The sequence below is a fragment of the Ranitomeya variabilis genome, chromosome 4 (genome assembly GCF_051348905.1).
Source record: "Ranitomeya variabilis isolate aRanVar5 chromosome 4, aRanVar5.hap1, whole genome shotgun sequence".
Lineage (NCBI taxonomy): Eukaryota > Metazoa > Chordata > Amphibia > Anura > Dendrobatidae > Ranitomeya > Ranitomeya variabilis.
This window is the reverse complement of record NC_135235.1, coordinates 247,615,958-247,638,013: the sequence shown is the minus strand read 5'-3', so window position 1 is coordinate 247,638,013 and position 22,056 is coordinate 247,615,958. Positions and strand designations below refer to the sequence as shown.

At 53.6% G+C, this 22,056-nt stretch overlaps 1 protein-coding gene across 16 annotated transcripts in view; it reads left to right on the top strand.

Annotated features, from left to right (window-relative positions):
• The first annotated feature begins 471 nt into the window (after positions 1-471).
• Positions 472-22,056, top strand: part of APLP2 (amyloid beta precursor like protein 2) — an 83,836-nt gene continuing 62,251 nt past the window's right edge. For 12 of the 16 annotated variants that reach the window (XM_077249381.1, XM_077249382.1, XM_077249383.1 and 9 more), the window contains exon 1: positions 495-657. In XM_077249381.1, the coding sequence (XP_077105496.1) occupies positions 586-657 (72 nt within the window). In that variant the 5' untranslated portion in view covers positions 495-585. Of the gene's footprint in view, positions 658-739; positions 900-22,056 lie in introns of those variants that run through there. The other 4 variants (XM_077249376.1, XM_077249370.1, XM_077249369.1 and 1 more) reach the window with 2 other exon arrangements.

Here is a 22,056-nt window from a genome sequence, read left to right as displayed (position 1 = left end):
GATTGTTGTACTTGTTTTTATTATGTATACCCCTCCTCACATGTAAAGCGCCATGGAATAAATGGCGCTATAACAATAAATCATAATAATGGATGATGGTGATGGATGATGCATGATGATGATGGATGATGTTTATGGGTGATGATGGTGGTGATTGACGATGATGATGGATGGTAGTGATGAATGATGATGATGGTGATGGATGATGGTGGTGATGGTGATGGGTGATGATATATGGTGATGACGTCACGCACGCCTCTGCTTCTTGTCCTGTGTCCTCGGTCGCAGCATCTTCTTCTCTGCATCCTCGGTCACTGATCTTTGAGGGGCGTGGCTCTCTTAGGTCTAATAGACAGCCGCAACTGAAGAGGCGGGGTTACAGCACTATTTACCTGTGCTGGGAGGATTGTGGGTGTGGCTTAGAAATTGCCTGCGCTATGATTGGCATAGCGACTGTTCTGAGGACGAGTTGAAGGGCGGGGCCTTGTGACGTCAGATCCGGTTGGGCTGGCTCCTGGTCTGCGGGGCGGTCTTCTCCTCAGTCCGGACTCGGAGCTGGAGATTGAGCGGAGAGCAGCTTCTATCATGGCCGTGTTCCCTGCGCTGTGCGCGGTCCTGGCTACCGTCGTCGTGCCTGGTCTGGCCGGATACATAGAGGTACGAGCTGCGTGTCACCCGGGGCGGGGCGGTTCCCGGCGGACACCGCTACGCCCGCTCTGTCGATCCGTTGTGGCCGTGCGTCCCCGCTCTGCGCTCACCCGCCGGTCCGGTTACATAATGCGTGGACGGAGAAACCTGGGAGCGGGGGAGAGCGGAGACTGGGAGGAGAAGGTCTGTGAGCGACGGTTATCTGCGGAGTGCTGGTGTCCGTTTACGGCTGGTGCTCCCCAGCATTACAGGTATATACTGGTGTGTATACGGCGGGTGCTCCCCAGCATTACAGATACTGGTGTATATGGCAGGTGCTCCCCAGCATTACAGGTATATACTGGTGTCTGTATACGGCGGGTGCTCCCCAGCATTACAGGTATATACTGGTGTGTATACGGCGGGTGCTCCCCAGCATTACATGTATATGCTGATGTGTACGGCTGGTGCTCCCCAGCATTACAGGTATATACTGGTGTGTATACGGCGGGTGCTCCCCAGCATTACATGTATATGCTGGTGTGTATACGGTGGGTGCTCCCCAGCATTACATGTATATGCTGATGTGTACGGCGGGTGATCCCCAGCATTACAGATACTGGTGTATATGGCAGGTGCTCCCCAGCATTACAGGTATATACTGGTGTCTGTATACGGCGGGTGCTCCCCAGCATTACAGGTATATACTGGTGTCTGTATACGGCGGGTGCTCCCCAGCATTACAGGTATATACTGGTGTGTATACGGCGGGTGCTCCCCAGCATTACATGTATATGCTGATGTGTACGGCGGGTGCTCCCCAGCATTACAGATACTGGTGTATATGGCAGGTGCTCCCCAGCATTACAGGTATATACTGGTGTCTGTATACGGCGGGTGCTCCCCAGCATTACAGGTATATACTGGTGTGTATACGGCGGGTGCTCCCCAGCATTACATGTATATGCTGGTGTGTACGGCGGGTGCTCCCCAGCATTACAGATACTGGTGTGTATGGCAGGTGCTCCCCAGCATTACAGGTATATACTGGTGTCTGTATACGGCGGGTGCTCCCCAGCATTACAGGTATATACTGGTGTCTGTATACGGCGGGTGCTCCCCAGCATTACAGGTATATACTGGTGTCTGTATACGGCGGGTGCTCCCCAGCATTACAGGTATATACTGGTGTCTGTATACGGCGGGTGCTCCCCAGCATTACAGGTATATACTGGTGTCTGTATACGGCGGGTGCTCCCCAGCATTACAGGTATATACTGGTGTCTTTATACGGCGGGTGCTCCCCAGCATTACAGGTATATACTGGTGTCTGTATACGGCGGGTGCTCCCCAGCATTACAGGTATATACTGGTGTCTGTATACGGCGGGTGCTCCCCAGCATTACAGGTATATACTGGTGTGTATACGGCGGGTGCTCCCCAGCATTACATGTATATGCTGGTGTGTACGGCGGGTGCTCCCCAGCATTACAGATACTGGTGTATATGGCAGGTGCTCCCCAGCATTACAGGTATATACTGGTGTCTGTATACGGCGGGTGCTCCCCAGCATTACAGGTATATACTGGTGTGTATACGGCGGGTGCTCCCCAGCATTACATGTATATGCTGGTGTGTACGGCGGGTGCTCCCCAGCATTACAGATACTGGTGTATATGGCAGGTGCTCCCCAGCATTACAGGTATATACTGGTGTCTGTATACGGCGGGTGCTCCCCAGCATTACAGGTATATACTGGTGTGTGTACGGTGGGTGCTCCCCAGCATTACAGGTATATACTGGTGTCTGTATACGGCGGGTGCTCTCCAGCATTACAGGTATATACTGGTGTCTGTACGGCGGGTGCTCCCCAGCATTACAGGTATATACTGGTGTGTATACGGCGGGTGCTCCCCAGCATTACATGTATATGCTGATGTGTACGGCGGGTGCTCCCCAGCATTACAGATACTGGTGTATATGGCAGGTGCTCCCCAGCATTACAGGTATATACTGGTGTCTGTATACGGCGGGTGCTCCCCAGCATTACAGGTATATACTGGTGTGTGTACGGTGGGTGCTCCCCAGCATTACAGGTATATACTGGTGTCTGTATACGGCGGGTGCTCCCCAGCATTACAGGTATATACTGGTGTCTGTATACGGCGGGTGCTCCCCAGCATTACAGGGATATACTGGTGTCTGTATACGGCGGGTGCTCCCCAGCATTACAGGTATATACTGGTGTGTATACGGCGGGTGCTCCCCAGCATTACCGGTATATACTGGTGTGTACGGCGGGTGCTCCCCAGCATTACAGATACTGGTGTGTGTATACGGCGGGTGCTCCTCAGCATTACAGGTATATACTGGTGTCTGTATACGGTGGGTGCTCCCCAGCATTACAGGTATATACTGGTGTGTGTACGGTGGGTGCTCCCCAGCATTACAGGTATATACTGGTGTCTGTATACGGCGGGTGCTCTCCAGCATTACAGGTATATACTGGTGTCTGTACGGCGGGTGCTCCCCAGCATTACAGGTATATACTGGTGTGTATACGGCTTGTGCTCCCCAGCATTACATGTATATGCTGATGTGTACGGCGGGTGCTCCCCAGCATTACAGATACTGGTGTATATGGCAGGTGCTCCCCAGCATTACAGGTATATACTGGTGTCTGTATACGGCGGGTGCTCCCCAGCATTACAGGTATATACTGGTGTGTGTACGGTGGGTGCTCCCCAGCATTACAGGTATATACTGGTGTCTGTATACGGCGGGTGCTCCCCAGCATTACAGGTATATACTGGTGTCTGTATACGGCGGGTGCTCCCCAGCATTACAGGGATATACTGGTGTCTGTATACGGCGGGTGCTCCCCAGCATTACAGGTATATACTGGTGTGTATACGGCGGGTGCTCCCCAGCATTACCGGTATATACTGGTGTGTACGGCGGGTGCTCCCCAGCATTACAGATACTGGTGTGTGTATACGGCGGGTGCTCCTCAGCATTACAGGTATATACTGGTGTCTGTATACGGTGGGTGCTCCCCAGCATTACAGGTATATGTTGGTGTGTATACGGCTAGTGCTCCCCAGCATTACAGGTATATACTGGTGTGTATACGGCCAGTGCTCCTCAGCATTACAGGTATATACTGGTGTGTATACGGCTTGTGCTCCTCAGCATTACAGGTATATACTGGTGTGTATACGGCTTGTGCTCCTCAGCATTACAGGTATATACTGGTGTGTATATGGCAGTTGCTCCCCAACATTACAGGTACCGTATGTACAGGTGTATACAGCGGGTGCTCCCCAGCATTACAAGTATATACTGGTGTGTATACGGCGGGTGCTCCCCAGCATTACAGGTATATACTGGTGTGTATACGGCGGGTGCTCCCCAGCATTACAGGTATATACTGGTGTGTATACGGCGGGTGCTCCCCAGCATTACAGGTATATACTGGTGTGTATACGGCGGGTGCTCCCCAGCATTACAGGTATATACTGGTGTGTATACGGGGGGTGCTCCCCAGCATTACAGGTATATACTGGTGTGTATACGTCGGGTGCTCCCCAGCATTACAGGTATATACTAGTGTGTGTGTGTATATGGCGGGTGCTCCCCAGTATTACAGGTATATACTGGTTTGTATACGGCGGGTGCTCCCCAGCATTACAGGTATATACTGGTGTGTATATGGCGGGTGCTCCCCAGCATTACAGGTATATACTGGTGTGTATTCGGCGGGTGATCCCTAGCATTACAGGTATATACTGGTGTGTATTCGGCGGGTGCTCCCTAGCATTACAGGTATATACTGGTGTGAATATGGCAGTTGCTCCCCAGCATTACAGTTACCGTATGTACAGGTGTATACGGCGGGTGCTCCCCAGCATTACAGGTATATACTGGTGTGTGTATATGGCGGGTGCTTCCTAGCATTACAGGTATATACTGGTGTGTGTATATGGCAGTTGCTCCCCAGCATTACAGGTACCGTATGTACAGGTGTATACGGCTGGTGCTCCCCAGCATTACAGGTATATACTGGTGTGTATATGGCGGGTGCTCCCCAGCATTACAGGTATATACTGGTGTGTGTATATGGCGGGTGCTTCCTAGCATTACAGGTATATACTGGTGTGTATATGGCGGGTGCTTCCTAGCATTACAGGTATATACTGGTGTGTATATGGCAGTTGCTCCCCAGCATTACAGTTACCGTATGTACAGGTGTATACGGCGGGTGCTCCCCAGCATTACAGGTATATACTGGTGTGTGTATATGGCGGGTGCTTCCTAGCATTACAGGTATATACTGGTGTGTATATGGCGGGTGCTTCCTAGCATTACAGGTATATACTGGTGTGTATATGGCAGTTGCTCCCCAGCATTACAGGTATATACTGGTGTCTGTATACGGCGGGTGCTCCCCAGCATTACAGATACTGGTGTGTATGGCAGGTGCTCCCCAGCATTACAGGTATATACTGGTGTCTGTATACGGCGGGTGCTCCCCAGCATTACAGGTATATACTGGTGTCTGTATACGGCGGGTGCTCCCCAGCATTACAGGTATATACTGGTGTCTGTATACGGCGGGTGCTCCCCAGCATTACAGGTATATACTGGTGTCTGTATACGGCGGGTGCTCCCCAGCATTACAGGTATATACTGGTGTCTGTATACGGCGGGTGCTCCCCAGCATTACAGGTATATACTGGTGTCTGTATACGGCGGGTGCTCCCCAGCATTACAGGTATATACTGGTGTCTGTATACGGCGGGTGCTCCCCAGCATTACAGGTATATACTGGTGTGTATACGGCGGGTGCTCCCCAGCATTACATGTATATGCTGGTGTGTACGGCGGGTGCTCCCCAGCATTACAGATACTGGTGTATATGGCAGGTGCTCCCCAGCATTACAGGTATATACTGGTGTCTGTATACGGCGGGTGCTCCCCAGAATTACAGGTATATACTGGTGTGTATACGGCGGGTGCTCCCCAGCATTACATGTATATGCTGGTGTGTACGGCGGGTGCTCCCCAGCATTACAGATACTGGTGTATATGGCAGGTGCTCCCCAGCATTACAGGTATATACTGGTGTCTGTATACGGCGGGTGCTCCCCAGCATTACAGGTATATACTGGTGTGTGTACGGTGGGTGCTCCCCAGCATTACAGGTATATACTGGTGTCTGTATACGGCGGGTGCTCTCCAGCATTACAGGTATATACTGGTGTCTGTACGGCGGGTGCTCCCCAGCATTACAGGTATATACTGGTGTGTATACGGCGGGTGCTCCCCAGCATTACATGTATATGCTGATGTGTACGGCGGGTGCTCCCCAGCATTACAGATACTGGTGTATATGGCAGGTGCTCCCCAGCATTACAGGTATATACTGGTGTCTGTATACGGCGGGTGCTCCCCAGCATTACAGGTATATACTGGTGTGTGTACGGTGGGTGCTCCCCAGCATTACAGGTATATACTGGTGTCTGTATACGGCGGGTGCTCCCCAGCATTACAGGTATATACTGGTGTCTGTATACGGCGGGTGCTCCCCAGCATTACAGGGATATACTGGTGTCTGTATACGGCGGGTGCTCCCCAGCATTACAGGTATATACTGGTGTGTATACGGCGGGTGCTCCCCAGCATTACCGGTATATACTGGTGTGTACGGCGGGTGCTCCCCAGCATTACAGATACTGGTGTGTGTATACGGCGGGTGCTCCTCAGCATTACAGGTATATACTGGTGTCTGTATACGGTGGGTGCTCCCCAGCATTACAGGTATATACTGGTGTGTGTACGGTGGGTGCTCCCCAGCATTACAGGTATATACTGGTGTCTGTATACGGCGGGTGCTCTCCAGCATTACAGGTATATACTGGTGTCTGTACGGCGGGTGCTCCCCAGCATTACAGGTATATACTGGTGTGTATACGGCGGGTGCTCCCCAGCATTACATGTATATGCTGATGTGTACGGCGGGTGCTCCCCAGCATTACAGATACTGGTGTATATGGCAGGTGCTCCCCAGCATTACAGGTATATACTGGTGTCTGTATACGGCGGGTGCTCCCCAGCATTACAGGTATATACTGGTGTGTGTACGGTGGGTGCTCCCCAGCATTACAGGTATATACTGGTGTCTGTATACGGCGGGTGCTCCCCAGCATTACAGGTATATACTGGTGTCTGTATACGGCGGGTGCTCCCCAGCATTACAGGGATATACTGGTGTCTGTATACGGCGGGTGCTCCCCAGCATTACAGGTATATACTGGTGTGTATACGGCGGGTGCTCCCCAGCATTACCGGTATATACTGGTGTGTACGGCGGGTGCTCCCCAGCATTACAGATACTGGTGTGTGTATACGGCGGGTGCTCCTCAGCATTACAGGTATATACTGGTGTCTGTATACGGTGGGTGCTCCCCAGCATTACAGGTATATGTTGGTGTGTATACGGCTTGTGCTCCCCAGCATTACAGGTATATACTGGTGTGTATACGGCCAGTGCTCCTCAGCATTACAGGTATATACTGGTGTGTATACGGCTTGTGCTCCTCAGCATTACAGGTATATACTGGTGTGTATACGGCTTGTGCTCCTCAGCATTACAGGTATATACTGGTGTGTATATGGCAGTTGCTCCCCAACATTACAGGTACCGTATGTACAGGTGTATACAGCGGGTGCTCCCCAGCATTACAAGTATATACTGGTGTGTATACGGCGGGTGCTCCCCAGCATTACAGGTATATACTGGTGTGTATACGGCGGGTGCTCCCCAGCATTACAGGTATATACTGGTGTGTATACGGCGGGTGCTCCCCAGCATTACAGGTATATACTGGTGTGTATACGGCGGGTGCTCCCCAGCATTACAGGTATATACTGGTGTGTATACGGCGGGTGCTCCCCAGCATTACAGGTATATACTGGTGTGTATACGGCGGGTGCTCCCCAGCATTACAGGTATATACTGGTGTGTATACGGGGGGTGCTCCCCAGCATTACAGGTATATACTGGTGTGTATACGTCGGGTGCTCCCCAGCATTACAGGTATATACTAGTGTGTGTGTGTGTGTGTGTGTATATGGCGGGTGCTCCCCAGTATTACAGGTATATACTGGTTTGTATACGGCGGGTGCTCCCCAGCATTACAGGTATATACTGGTGTGTATATGGCGGGTGCTCCCCAGCATTACAGGTATATACTGGTGTGTATTCGGCGGGTGATCCCTAGCATTACAGGTATATACTGGTGTGTATTCGGCGGGTGCTCCCTAGCATTACAGGTATATACTGGTGTGAATATGGCAGTTGCTCCCCAGCATTACAGTTACCGTATGTACAGGTGTATACGGCGGGTGCTCCCCAGCATTACAGGTATATACTGGTGTGTGTATATGGCGGGTGCTTCCTAGCATTACAGGTATATACTGGTGTGTGTATATGGCAGTTGCTCCCCAGCATTACAGGTACCGTATGTACAGGTGTATACGGCTGGTGCTCCCCAGCATTACAGGTATATACTGGTGTGTATATGGCGGGTGCTCCCCAGCATTACAGGTATATACTGGTGTGTGTATATGGCGGGTGCTTCCTAGCATTACAGGTATATACTGGTGTGTATATGGCGGGTGCTTCCTAGCATTACAGGTATATACTGGTGTGTATATGGCAGTTGCTCCCCAGCATTACAGTTACCGTATGTACAGGTGTATACGGCGGGTGCTCCCCAGCATTACAGGTATATACTGGTGTGTGTATATGGCGGGTGCTTCCTAGCATTACAGGTATATACTGGTGTGTATATGGCGGGTGCTTCCTAGCATTACAGGTATATACTGGTGTGTATATGGCAGTTGCTCCCCAGCATTACAGGTACCGTATGTACAGGTGTATACGGCTGGTGCTCCCCAGCATTACAGGTATATACTGGTGTGTATATGGCGGGTGCTCCCCAGCATTACAGGTATATACTGGTGTGTGTATATGGCAGGTGCTTCCTAGCATTACAGGTATATACTGGTGTGTATATGGCGGGTGCTTCCTAGCATTACAGGTATATACTGGTGTGTATATGGCGGGTGCTTCCTAGCATTACAGGTATATACTGGTGTGTATATGGCAGTTGCTCCCCAGCATTACAGGTACCGTATGTACAGGTGTATACGGCTGGTGCTCCCCAGCATTACAGGTATATACTGGTGTGTGTGTGTGAGTACAGCGGGTGCTCCCCAGCATTACAGGTATACAATGGTGTGTGTGTGTGTGTGTGTGTGTGTGTGTGTGTACAGCGGGTGCTCCCCAGCATTACAGGTATATACTGGTGTGTGTGTGTGAGTACAGCGGGTGCTCCCCAGCATTACAGGTATACAATGGTGTGTGTACGGCGGGTGCTCCCCAGCATTACAGGTATATACTGGTGTGTGTATACTGCGGGTGCTCCCCAGCATTACAGGTATATACTGGTGTGTATACGGCGGGTGCTCCCCTGCATTACAGGTTTATACTGGTGTGTGTGTGTGTGTGTGTATACGACGGGTACAGAGGCCGGATCCCCGCGGGTGACGAGCTACGTATGGCACTATATACCTGCTCCTCAGAGGCCGGATCCCTGCAGGTGACGAGCTACGTATGGCACTATATACCTGCTCCTCAGAGGCCGGATCCCTGCAGGTGACGAGCTACGTATGGCACTATATACCTGCTCCTCAGAGGCCGGATCCCCGCTGGTGACGAGCTACGTATGGCACTATATACTTGCTCCTCAGAGGCCGGATCCCCGCTGGTGACGAGCTGTGTATGGCACTATATATCTGGTCCTCAGAGGCCGGATTCCCGCGGGTGATGAGTTGTGTATGGCACTATATACCTGCTCCTCAGAGGCCGGATCCCCGCGGGTGACGAGCTGCTATGGCACTATATACCTGCATCTCAGAGGGTGGAGATTGCACAGTGCCTGTGGCTGACCAAGGTGTGGGATTGCACAGTGCCTGCGGCTGACCAAGGTGTGGGATTGCACAGTGCCTGCGGCTGACCAAGGTGTGGGATTGCACAGTGCCTGCGGCTGACCAAGGTGTGGGATTGCACAGTGCCTGCGGCTGACCAAGGTGTGGGATTGCACAGTGCCTGCGGCTGACCAAGGTGTGGGATTGCACAGTGCCTGCGGCTGACCAAGGTGTGGGATTGCACAGTGCCTGCGGCTGACCAAGGTGTGGGATTGCACAGTGCCTGCGGCTGACCAAGGTGTGGGATTGCACAGTGCCTGCGGCTGACCAAGGTGTGGGATTGCACAGTGCCTGCGGCTGACCAAGGTGTGGGATTGCACAGTGCCTGCGGCTGACCAATGGCAGGTGAAAGTTAGTGTCCTACAGACTCCATGCACTGCCAGGGTCTTGGGTAAATGATTCCTGACCAGTTCGCCTCCCAACTGTTACATTTCTAGCTGTATTTTTTTCATGAACATGTCTTGTGTTGGTGACCTGTGTCCATGCTTATGTGGTGGAAGCAAAACGGAACTTTGGGATCCTGAACAATGCACCAAAACATGTTTTTATTGCTGCTTCTTTTCTGCCAAGAGTGCTAGTGTTGCTGCAGGAGAAACCGCAGCCAATATTCCCAGTGTGAACTGAGCCTTAATGGGTAACTGAAAAGATGGTGACAAGTTTTGGCTGTGGAGCCTGGTCAGGTCTCCAGCCCTGAGGGCTCCTCACTACGTGACGTCAGGTCCACTCTGGCTGCTGCTCGTCCGGTCAGTGACTGTAGACCCTCCACCTGCTGCCGTGTGGCTTCTGAGGGTCGGATACGGCTGTGTATCTCAGGGGCATCCCAGGGCGTACACGACTTCGGCCGCTCTTCGGGGTCTGCGGTCTGAGCGTCGATGACTTTAGCGCGCCGTCTCCTGTGGGCCGGTTATTTATAATTGTTTCCTTCGTGTTGGGAGCAAGCGGATCCAGAGAGGAAGGTCGCGATCTGATGGGTGGAGGGTCCGGCGGTGGAGTTAACCCTTCCGGTGACAGACAGGTCTCCTGGGGATGGAGCGAGCTGATGCCGCACGTTGGGCTTCTCTCTTCAGCTCCGTGTGGTCAGTGATCGGAGATGTGTGTCTGCTGGTTACTGGTACTTTCTGGGATTATACTGGGGCGATGTGCAGACTTGATTCTCAGGTGACCGGATCCCTTAGGTCTCGGGGATTTTTCCCTTGAGTAGGCGCTGATCTCATTAGTGGACGTCTTCCTGGGCGCCGCTGATCCTGACGGCTGAGCAGTGATTGCATGGGAGCGTGCTTCATTCCCGGCTCCGCAGGGCGGCAGTGATGATGTAGACTGGACGCTGGTTGTTGAGGATGATGGGAGTCTTCATCCTCAGTGTCCGTGTTCTGCCCCGTGACTGGCCCATGTGGTTGTCTCTGGCTTCCCGAGCCCTGATGGTGACGGAGGACTGCGGCTGTAGCCCCATCCCATGCAGCCATCTTCTTAAGGGTCCATCGGTCTGTGGGCCGGTGCGTGGTTATTACGTGACGGAGTCTGAGCCGCTCCTCACACAACGACTTTGGGAAGGTTACACTGGTGTTTTTGGAGAAGAGGAAGCGGTCACATGAGGGGTGCGTGCGGCAGACTTGGGGCCGCGCGTGGATTTTCTGAGCAGACGCCATCATCCTCCAGCTTCCTCTTCATATGATGCCCCTGGTCTATAATCCTGCCTGACAGTCCTGCTGAAGGTTTGTTAAAATGTGTCGGGTAAGAGCCGCTCACAGATCGTCTTCCCTGATACACTGTAACGATCCCTGAGCCTGGTGCTGTTGCTGCTCTGTCTCCAGGTTGCTGCCTCTGACCTCGCTGACGGTGCTCTGTACGGCCCCGAGTCCCTGTTATTACTGCAGGAATGTGATCTTTGTCCTTCCTGGTGCTGCCGTCATCTCCTCTGACCCTGGTCCGGGCGTTCACCTGGGTGCAGTATTATGGCGTTGCGGTGTCGCTCTTCGGTTAGCCTGCGTCCTTGCGGTGTGGATGTCGTTCTCAGACAAGGTCACTGCTGGCTGACGACAGCCGTGGCTCTGCCGCACATCCCTACCACCTAGGTGGGCCACGGGCAGGAAGCGTGTGCCCCTCAGGGTGACGTGGTGGGTACAGTGCTGGCCGGCGGGCCCTCACTCCGGGTCCTGGGGGCGGGCCCTCGCTCCGCTTGCTTTGCAGCTGTTGTGTTTGCGTCCGTTCTCGTGCACCACAATGAGCCGCTCATGATTTGTTTTCATGGCGTTGGACGCTCCGGACAATGCTCATTATGTCGGGGCTCTCGCCCGCGGGTCACCTTTAGGTTACAACCTGTCACTGATTATTATTATTGCGGCCTGGTGGAGGCCCACGTCCCGTGATGCTGTAGGTTGTGTTATCCACTAGTGTCGTCTGGCGGCTTTAGTCCCGTGCGGCACAGTGTGACCGCGGAGCGTCCGTCACACAGAGTATACACTTGCTGGCTGTTTGGACATGGCTGATACGGTCGCAGCGGCCATTAGTCAGCGGCACAGAAGCTCCCGCCGGTGTCGGTGGAGATCGGTGCTCTTCTTTGCCTCGATGCGGTTTTCCTGGTTTCTGCCATTGGTGAACCTCGCGGTATTGATCAGCGGTGATGGAGATGAGCGGATGTCATGGTGGACGAGGAGCCGATGACACAGGGTGGATTTAATTCTCTACCGTCTCCCGATTCGTTGCTGGTAATGGCTGTGGCTGAGGAGTCACATTGGAGACTGGATGTGATCTGCGGCGGTCACCCGTCCTGCACCGAACTCTGACCATAGGGTGGGAGCAGGGATTGGACCTTGCATGAAATCCCTTGTGTACAATCTGGGGGGCACCATGCAGCTGCAGACGCTGAGTTCTGCCCGCTGTCCCCCCGCAGGCCGTGTCTGGACGTAGCATGTGTCCTGCAGTATGTACATCGGTGCAGTAATGATGGAGGCCCGCTCCGCGTCTGTCTACATGTATATAGCGGTGTGGGGGTGATGGGCACCTTGCATCAGCAAATTACACGCTCCCCCCTACAGGTGACTGTAGAGTCGGGCCGGCCCTCTGTCATGCATCGCACCATATGGAGAGAAACCAAGCCTGCAATGGCCAAGTGATTCCTGCTGCGGACGTCTCTGGTGGAACTGTTCAGCTGCCACCACGCAGGAGTAACGCGCCCGTTTCTTTTTATGGTTATGCGGGGCGGAGGAATGTTCCAGTGACTTATATGGCAGCCGGAATATGTTTGTGTAACAAGACTGCAGATAAAAGCCAAATGTGCCGATCCCCCTGCAGGAATAGTGCATGTAAAAGCCGCCCTACCGCGACAAGGTGACCGCACCGGGACAGGCCCTAACCTGTGCCAGCAGACGTCACAATAGACGGGGCCGACTGTGCAGACACCTGTCCGTGGAGTGCTGTGTAATCTAAAGGCACGGCTCAAGAGGGAGCCGCAGCCAGTATGTACAGAGCAGAAAAAACTAAAGAAAAACCAAAAAAATGAGCTTCAGCCCATATGTACAGAGCAGAAAAAACGAAGGCAAAACCAGAAAAAATGAGCCGCAGCACATATAAGTGCAGTGAAGGTGAGCACCAGTGCCGCCTGACCCCCAAGGCAGCTGACAACCCGGCTGTATAATGGCTGCTGGTAGTGGTAGTCACCCAGTTGGTGACATGTGGCAATTGAGATGGGGTGGAGGGCAAGATGGCTTATGTGAATGCAGGAAAACAATGGGGCGTCCAATACTGGAGACTTGTATATACACCCTGTATATCACTACAGTTGCTTGCAGAAGTCTTCACCCCCATACAGTCAGTACTTTGTAGAGCCTCGTTTTGCAGCAATTACAGCTGTAAGTCGCTTTGGACCAGTCTCTCTGAGCTTTGCTCATCTAATCTCTGGGATTTCTGTCCATTCCACTACTCCAGCTCCTTCACGTTAGATGTTTCCTCTGGTGAGCAGTGATCTTGATGTCTGACCACAGATTCTCCATTGGATGAAGGTCTGGGCTTTGTCTTGGCTGCTCCAGAACGTTTACATTACTGTCCGACCCCATGGGACTCCATACCCTGACTCGTGTTTTCGGCACTCTGGCAGTAGGGTAGTCCTTGGCATCCCCGTGGATACAGCAGACGCCAACATGTTTCCCCGGGATCTACTGGTGGAGAAGCGTGGCCTATATCGGGGTCTCCAAACTCCGAGTCAAGAGTCCTGACATTAGTACTGTTTATGGTCACGGGTCGTGACCGTGGCCCCCCACTGGCCTGATCGTCCACACTGCAGGCGGGATAGACATAGTGTGAAGAGCGCCTCCCTAGGCTGCAGTCCGTCTGCTCAGAGGACATAGGAGACGGGTGGCTGTGTCCCATGGCATCTCCAGCGCATCAGGTCGTTACCAGCAACCTTTGGTAGCCCCTCAGCGACTCCTTGTGGTGACCCTACTACTTCTCTTCTGGGGCTCGGGCTCCCGCTGAGTACCCCAGTATGGAGATGCCCCACCCCTGAGCTTCCTTGGGGACCCCTCAACAACCTGGTACCTTTCTATGTGGTTCTCCAGGTTGTCTGCATTCTGGGGGTCTCCCTGGACATCCCTGGACAACCCATATCTGCACCGGCCTGGGGGGAGTGTGAATAAATCTGTCCATGACACCCTCTTGACCATCTGGGCTGGAGTGGAGACCTCTGGCTGCAAAATTTCTGGACCAAACGCAGCAAGTGAAACTTCTGAGAGCGGGGAGATCTGTCACTGATAGGCCCAGTGATGAGCCCTATGGGCACTGACAGTGACCCCGGAGCATGCCAGTATCTGTTAACTTGGCATATTCCTGGGCATCATGTGAGCCCAAGTAAGTCAAAATAAGCTTTCTGGGGTTCACCTGTCAGATAGGGGGCCCACTGTTCCGGGGGGGGGGGGGCGCGGCACCTCCGCCCACTGCTCCCGGGGGGCCGGCACCTCTGCCCACTACTCCTGTCACCCCCCAGGCGTTATCTTTTGCTTGGCTCGTCCTACCGCTTTCCGGACGCAAGAGTCATCTCCTTGGTGTGGGGGAGGGGCGGTCTCTCTGCTGCGGACATCTCCCATCAGGAGTTCCATCTGCCTTTGCTGCTGTTGAATCTGTTGCACCAGGAGTTTGTCTCCTGTGATAGCTGCTGCTGCTCACAGTAATGTTGTTCGTGGCGCTGCTCCTGCTGCTCACGGTAATGTTGTTCGTGGCGCTGCTCCTGCTGCTCACGGTAATGTTGTTCGTGGCGCTGCTCCTGCTGCTCACGGTAATGTTGTTCGTGGCGCTACTGCTGCTGCTGCTCACGGTAATGTTGTTCGTGGCGCTACTGCTGCTGCTGCTCACGGTAATGTTGTTCGTGGCGCTACTGCTGCTGCTGCTCACGGTAATGTTGTTCGTGGCGCTACTGCTGCTGCTGCTCACGGTAATGTTGTTCATGGCGCTACTGCTGCTGCTGCTCACGGTAATGTTGTTCGTGGCGCTACTGCTGCTGCTGCTCACGGTAATGTTGTTCGTGGCGCTACTGCTGCTGCTGCTCACGGTAATGTTCGTGGCGCTACTGCTGCTGCTGCTCACGGTAATGTTGTTTGTGGCGCTACTGCTGCTGCTGCTCACGGTAATGTTGTTCGTGGCGCTACTGCTGCTGCTGCTCACGGTAATGTTGTTCGTGGCGCTACTGCTGCTGCTGCTCACGGTAATGTTGTTCGTGGCGCTACTGCTGCTGCTGCTCACGGTAATGTTGTTCGTGGCGCTGCTGCTGCTGCTGCTCACGGTAATGTTGTTCGTGGCGCTACTGCTGCTGCTGCTCACGGTAATGTTGTTCGTGGCGCTACTGCTGCTGCTGCTCACGGTAATGTTCGTGGCGCTACTGCTGCTGCTGCTCACGGTAATGTTGTTCGTGGCGCTGCTGCTGCTGCTGCTCACGGTAATGTTGTTCGTGGCGCTACTGCTGCTGCTGCTCACGGTAATGTTGTTCGTGGCGCTACTGCTGCTGCTGCTCACGGTAATGTTGTTCGTGGCGCTACTGCTGCTGCTGCTCACGGTAATGTTGTTTGTGGCGCTGCTGCTCACGGTAATGTTGTTTGTGGCGCTGCTGCTGCTGCTCACGGTAATGTTGTTCGTGGCGCTGCTGTGGACTCATGATCAGATGCTTAATCAGCTCCTCCGTTTTGTCCAACTGCTGATCCATCTCTGTAGCTGCCTTCACCCATGACATATGATTTGTCCACAGCTGCTACCCGTGGGATCGGCGCCCGGAGTGGTGGCGATGGGCGACCAGTGGTGTGGCGGCATGGTGGAGATGTCAGTAGTGATGAGCGAGCGTGCTCGGGTTATATTTTCTGGTCCCCGCGGCCTGGTTCCTGGCCGGCAGACATGCAGGCGTCGTCTACAGTCGCTCCACGCAGCCACGGGGACATGAAAACTGGAGCCACGGCCATTATACTCGAAAACACCCGAGCCACATTGTTACCGGTGTGCGGCAGAGAATGGCGCGGGGTCATAGGTCACCGGCTCGTTGTGACAAGGGAGGAGTCGCAGGACATGTTATCTGATTTTGGGGACCATGGCAGCGCGAGCCCTGGAGAAGTCCGGCAGCAGATTCCTGAGCCAGCGATCACTTTTGGTCCAGTCTGTTACTGGGAGAGCTGGGTGCCCTTCATCATGGCCGCCATCTCGGTCTCCCGCTGGTCCTCCCTGTGTGGTGCTGGTGTGGTGTCATGGCGTCCACGTCGGTCTCTCGGCTTCTTCATTGCATCTGTTAATGTCACGGATCCCAGAGAGGATACTTTTATCATCCCCGCCGCTCACACTAATTTGTCATGAACCGAGGTTGTTTGGTTGCCCCTGGTTCTTTCTGAAGGGGATTTATCTATATCCCACTTCCCAGTTCCGGTTTGTAACTTGCAGCTCTCTGGCGCCCCCTTACCCTCAGCTCAGACTAGGTACTGCACCTAGGATAATTAGTCGCCAGAAAGGCTGCCTTACTTTGTAGATATATGACCCGCTAACGAAGAAATACGTTGGGTTGCATTTCGTTGGGTTTAGATTCTCGCGATTTCAGTGAGTTATAGATCTCTCGGTGGACATCCGGAATATGTAACCTTCCTATCTCTATCCCTGATCGGTGCCATTATACATAACTTTTCAAGAACAAAGGCATCTCATGCGGTTTGAAAGTTGCTGTACCAGTTATAGCTGGTATCAGGCGGGAGGGGGATGAGGGGTTTAGACAGAAGACTGGCTTTCCCAGCTCAAAGCCATAAAAATTCCTCCGTGAATGTTGCTGGCACGCTGGTCTCACATTACAGCTATATAGCAGGGGGAGGGAGGAAGAGTGGCTTAGAGTTCCAGCTTGTGCTGGCAGGCAGAGGAAACAGCAGCTGAGAGCTATGTATGTGTAATTGAAGTAATGAGAAATTCTTCTTATTTCTTGACAGTTAACTTTTGCTCATTTTATTACTTTTATGTCTCGGGGGTGGCTGACTACTCCTACTATGGGCATTAGGCCGGTAGTGATGGAAGGAGGTGGCGCGGTCTCCATGTGGGCGGCCGGTGTCGGGGTGCCGGAGATTGGGAAGAGACTTGCAGGCAGTGTGGCGGGTGTTGTGCGCTCCCCAATATTCTCATGGTCTCGGGGGTGGCTGACTACTCCTACTATGGGCATTAGGCCTGTAGTGATGGGAGGAGGTGGCGCGGTCTCCATGTGGGTCACCCGTGTCGGGGTGCCGGAGGTTGGGAAGAGACTTGCAGGCAGTGTGGCAGGTGTTGTACGTTCCCCGGTATTCTCCTGGTCTCGGGGGTGGCTGACTACTCCTACTATGGGCATTAGGATCGGAGAGATGGAAGGAGGTGGCACAGTCTCCATGTGGATGGCCAGTGTCTGGGTGCTGGAGGTTGGGAAAAGACTTGCAGGCAGTGTGGCGGGTGTTGTGCGCTCCCCGTATTCTCCTGGTCTCGGGGTGGGGGGGGGGATGGCTGACTACTCCTACTATGGGCATTAGGCCTGTAGTGATGGAAGGAGGTGCCGCAGTCTCCATGTGGGCAGCCAGTGTTGGGGTGCTGGAGGTTGGGAAGAGACTTGCAGGCAGTGTGGCGGGTGTTGTGCGCTCCCCGGTATTCTCCTGGTCCTCGGGTGTGGCTGACTACTCCTACTATGGCCATTAGGACTGGAGTGATGGAAGGAGTTGGCGCGGTCTCCATGTGGACCGCCCGTGTCGGAGTGCCGGAAGTTGGGAAGAAACTTGCAGGCAGTGTGGTGGGGTGAGGTTCTGTGGGCCTGTGACACGGTCCTCCTCCGTTCCCTGCGGCGCCTCTGTCACTAGACTATGATGGGGATTTATCTCCGGGGCTTGGAGCTCCTCCATCCATGGAGGGCACACAGTTCACCTGCGGAGGGATGTGGAGCCGGGCGGTGACGCGTCCTCCCTGGGTCTCGGCAGCCATTGTGTGGGCAGCGCTGTGGTGGGTCCGTGGTGGGCTCCAGCTGGTTCTGTGTTGCCTGACACATAGTACAGACTGTAACGACCCCTCAGCTGTGAGCAGTGTATCTCGGGATGCTGTTCCTGCACATAATGACTGCGCCTCCGTCTGCCGCTCATCAGCCATTATCCCACCGTAGTCACATGGCTCACAGCACTGGTTTCCATAGCGACAGAGGAGTTCTAGGACGAAGGAATTGGCCCAAATCTCGTGTTCTGGTGTTTGCTGCTCAGAATTAATCATCGTCACTAATGTCAGTGCCAGCGCCGCTAATTACCCAGATGTTCAGGGCGTGGAGCCACTCCAAGGACCCCGTATCATACCGGGGCGTTATAGCATTCCTGGAGCGGTATAAGAGGGTGATATCAGTCACATATGGTGTAATGTCTGGAGGTTATATCAGTACTGTAGCATAAGAGGGGCTGATATCAGTCACATATGGTGTTGACACTCCCTCTGATGGCTCCGTATGCTGTCGGCTCCTCTCGGATTAGGACCTGGCTGTGTTGATGCTCCCTCTGATGGCTCCGTGTGCTGACGGCTCCTCTCGGATTAGGGCCTGGCTGTGCTGACGCTCCCTCTGATAGCTCTGTATGCTGACGGCTCCTCTCGGATTAAGGCCTGGCTGTGCTGACGCTCCCTCTGATGGCTGTGTGCTGACTGCTCCTCTCGGATTAGGACCTGGCTATGCTGACGCTCCCTCTGATAGCTCTGTATGCTGACGGCTCCTCTCGGATTAGGGCCTGGCTGTGCTGACGCTCCTTCTGATGGCTGTGTGCTGACGGCTCCTCTCGGATTAGGGCTTGGCTGTGCTGACGCTCCCTCTGATGGCTCTGTGTGCTGACGGCTTCTCTCGGATTAGGGCCTGGCTATGCTGACGCCTGTCGCTTGCGTTCTGCTTGCGATGTAGACTCGCCCCAGTACATGCTGCGGTGAGATGTGAGGGGTTAATGCAGATTACATGAGATTTCACCTTCCTGCTGCGCTCGGCAGCTTTTATAGAGGACTAATTACTGCACTGTGAAGTTTTCTCTCGGACCGCGCCGCACTTCATTCATACCACGGCTGTGAGGCGCGATCTGTCCTGGGGGGGGCCGCAGGCTGAGACGGGTGCTGGTGGTGGGTTGGCTGCTGTGGGTGACGCTGCCGTCGTTCTCCTGTGGTAACTTGTAACGTGACTGTCTGGTGTCTTACACGGCAGTGGTCAGCTGTGCCCATGGGCTGCAGGTGAGCTCAGGAGAGCACTCTGTTGCTTTCTGTTATCGGCTTTTTTAGCTGCTTTTGACTGATTCATTTGCTGGAGCCATAATAGCAGCCATACTGGCGAACTGCGCCTTAACAAATATATCCGAAGACATAAAGCGGCGGTTTCAGTCATAGACCCGATCCTTGTGACGTGGCTCCTGGGGTTTGTCCTGGTGGGCTCGGCTGCAGTAGCCCCTGTTAGATATGTGGCTGTGTACTGGAGCCCGTATACACCATGATCCAAATTATTATGCAAATGACATTTTTCTCGGATTTTCCTAAATGTTCGGAGCAAATGACAGTCAGTCTAATAAAAGTCATCACCCGTTAGATTATACATCGAATTTTATTGAAGAAACCTCCCAATGATGTATAATCTCCACAATGAATAAAACCCCACAATGCACTGTTCCAAATTATTAGGCCCAGTAGTATTTCTAAACATTTGATATAAAGAACTGAAAAGTCTCATTTGTGGAATTTGCAGCATTAGGAGGTCATTCACTGAACAAAAAAGCTGTTTAACTCCAGAACCTCCTAACAGGCCAAGTTACATGTTACCATAGAACCCTTCTTTAATGTCACCTTCATAATTCTTGCATCCATTGGACTTGTGAGTTTTTGGAGAGTTTCTGCTTGTATTTCTTTGCCTCCCAGAGCTGCTGTTTTGATGTGAACGGCCTCCCACCCTCATAGACCTTTTGCTTTATGATACTCCAAAGGTTCTCTATAGGGTTGAGGTCAGGGGAAGATGGTGGCCACACCATGAGTTTCTCCTTTTATGCCCATAGCAGCCTATGACTCAGAGGTATTATTTGCAGCATGAGATGGGGCATTATCAGCATGAAGATGATTTTGCTCCTGAAGGCACCTTTCTGCTTTTTAGACCATGGAAGAAAGTTGTCAGTCAGAAGCTCTATATACTTTGCAGAGGTCATTTTATCGGTCGTCCATGACAGCACTACGGAGAGAGGGAATCCGCCCTTCAGGAACAGGAAACCTACAGATACATAAGGGCGGCAGCACCTCTCCCACGCATCAGTTGGTTTCCTGTTCCTGGAGGACAGGATTCCCTTCAGATACGACTTCGTTTCTCCTATCAATACCCAGGCCGGCTGTCCGACCCAGGTAGCGAGGGGGTCTCCTACCTCGGGCACTGCGGGTCCCTGGAAGCGCCACGGTGGGTCCGGGTAGGACTCCACGACAGTGAGCGGTGCAGTGTGGAGCGACGTCCGGAGGAGGTCCATCCCCAGTGGTCAGCGAGGTAAGTATGTCCCCCCCGGGGTCCGCTCACCCCCCTGGGCCTCGGTCTTCCCCGCTCTGTTCCCCGTCGGTGCGGTGCAGCGTCCTGTGCGCTCCTTTCAGTTCGGGACCGGAGCTGGGGGTCGGACGCTGGCTTCTGCCGCAGTCGCCGCTGTGCTGCGGCCGCAGGCGGCGGTGGTGTAGCGGCGGGCGGCTGGGTGGTCCGGCGGCGCCGTCCCCCGGCTTCCGGGCGCGTTCCTGAGCGCTCTGCCCGATACCGGAAGTGACGCACGGGTGGGGCGGGGCCAGGACCGGAAGTCAAACGCCGGCTTTTTTGCAAAAAACGCCGCTGTCCTGCATGCGGCGGGGGCGGGGGGGGGGAGCGTTTGGGGGGGGGGGGCGGAGCAGTGACCTGCAAATGGGGGGTGGATTTGGCCACGCACCTGCACTAATTCCGGATCCGGGGGAAGGGCTATTTATAGCCAGACAGAATGCTGCAGGGCTGCTTGTGAGCCCATCTGCAGCTATGGATGAGCCGGAAGCTGCCGTCGGTCTGCTGGAGCAGGACAGATCCTCGGAGAAGTCCCATGCGAACCCCCAGCTGAAGGCCCGCGGACGCAGTAACCAGGCCAGTCGCAGATCGAGACAGAAGGATCTGGACCGACCCCCCCCCCCCCCCCCCAATAATCCGGTACCTACCGCTACTGCCTGGGTAAGAGATCTTCGTGAATGTACCCTAATGCAGTCTTTTCCTATGTTTATTTCCGTAGGGGAAAAAATGCGCTGGTAAGGCAAACAAGGAGTGCGCGCTATGCTCTTGCCCTTTGCCAGACGCCTACCCTAAGAGACTTTGTCGTGTGTGCGGCAGACGGTAGGAAATAAATTGATGGGAACACTGATAGCGGTAGCACCAGATAAATTACATAGCCTTTTTCTCCGCTCCCATAGGTAGGGGAAGAGTCTCCTGATTTCACATCAAACCTTAGGGAGATTATCAGGAAGGAGGTGAAAGATTCCCTGAAATCCCTGTCCCGGGGGGAGCCTTCCAAAAGAAGGGAGCCTAGCGCCTCGGATTCATCCGCTGGCCCTAGTAGGGAGAATGAGTCAGACGCCTCTGTCTCCTCAGCGTCCTCTTCAGAAGAGGAGTCTAACCGTTTCTGTTTCCCATTGGACCAAATGGACAAACTAATTAAATCAGTTAGGTCCACCATGGGGGTGGCTGACGAAAGCCCAGAACTTTCAACGCAGGACCTAATGTTTGGCGGTCTAGACCCAAAAAAGCGTAGGTCTTTTCCGCTCAATGACAAGGTTCAGAACCTCATCAAAAGAGAATGGAAAAAAACAGAGAAAAAAGGCTCTTTTCCACCGGCCTTTAAACGTCGATATCCCTTTGAGGACCCCATGGTGAAC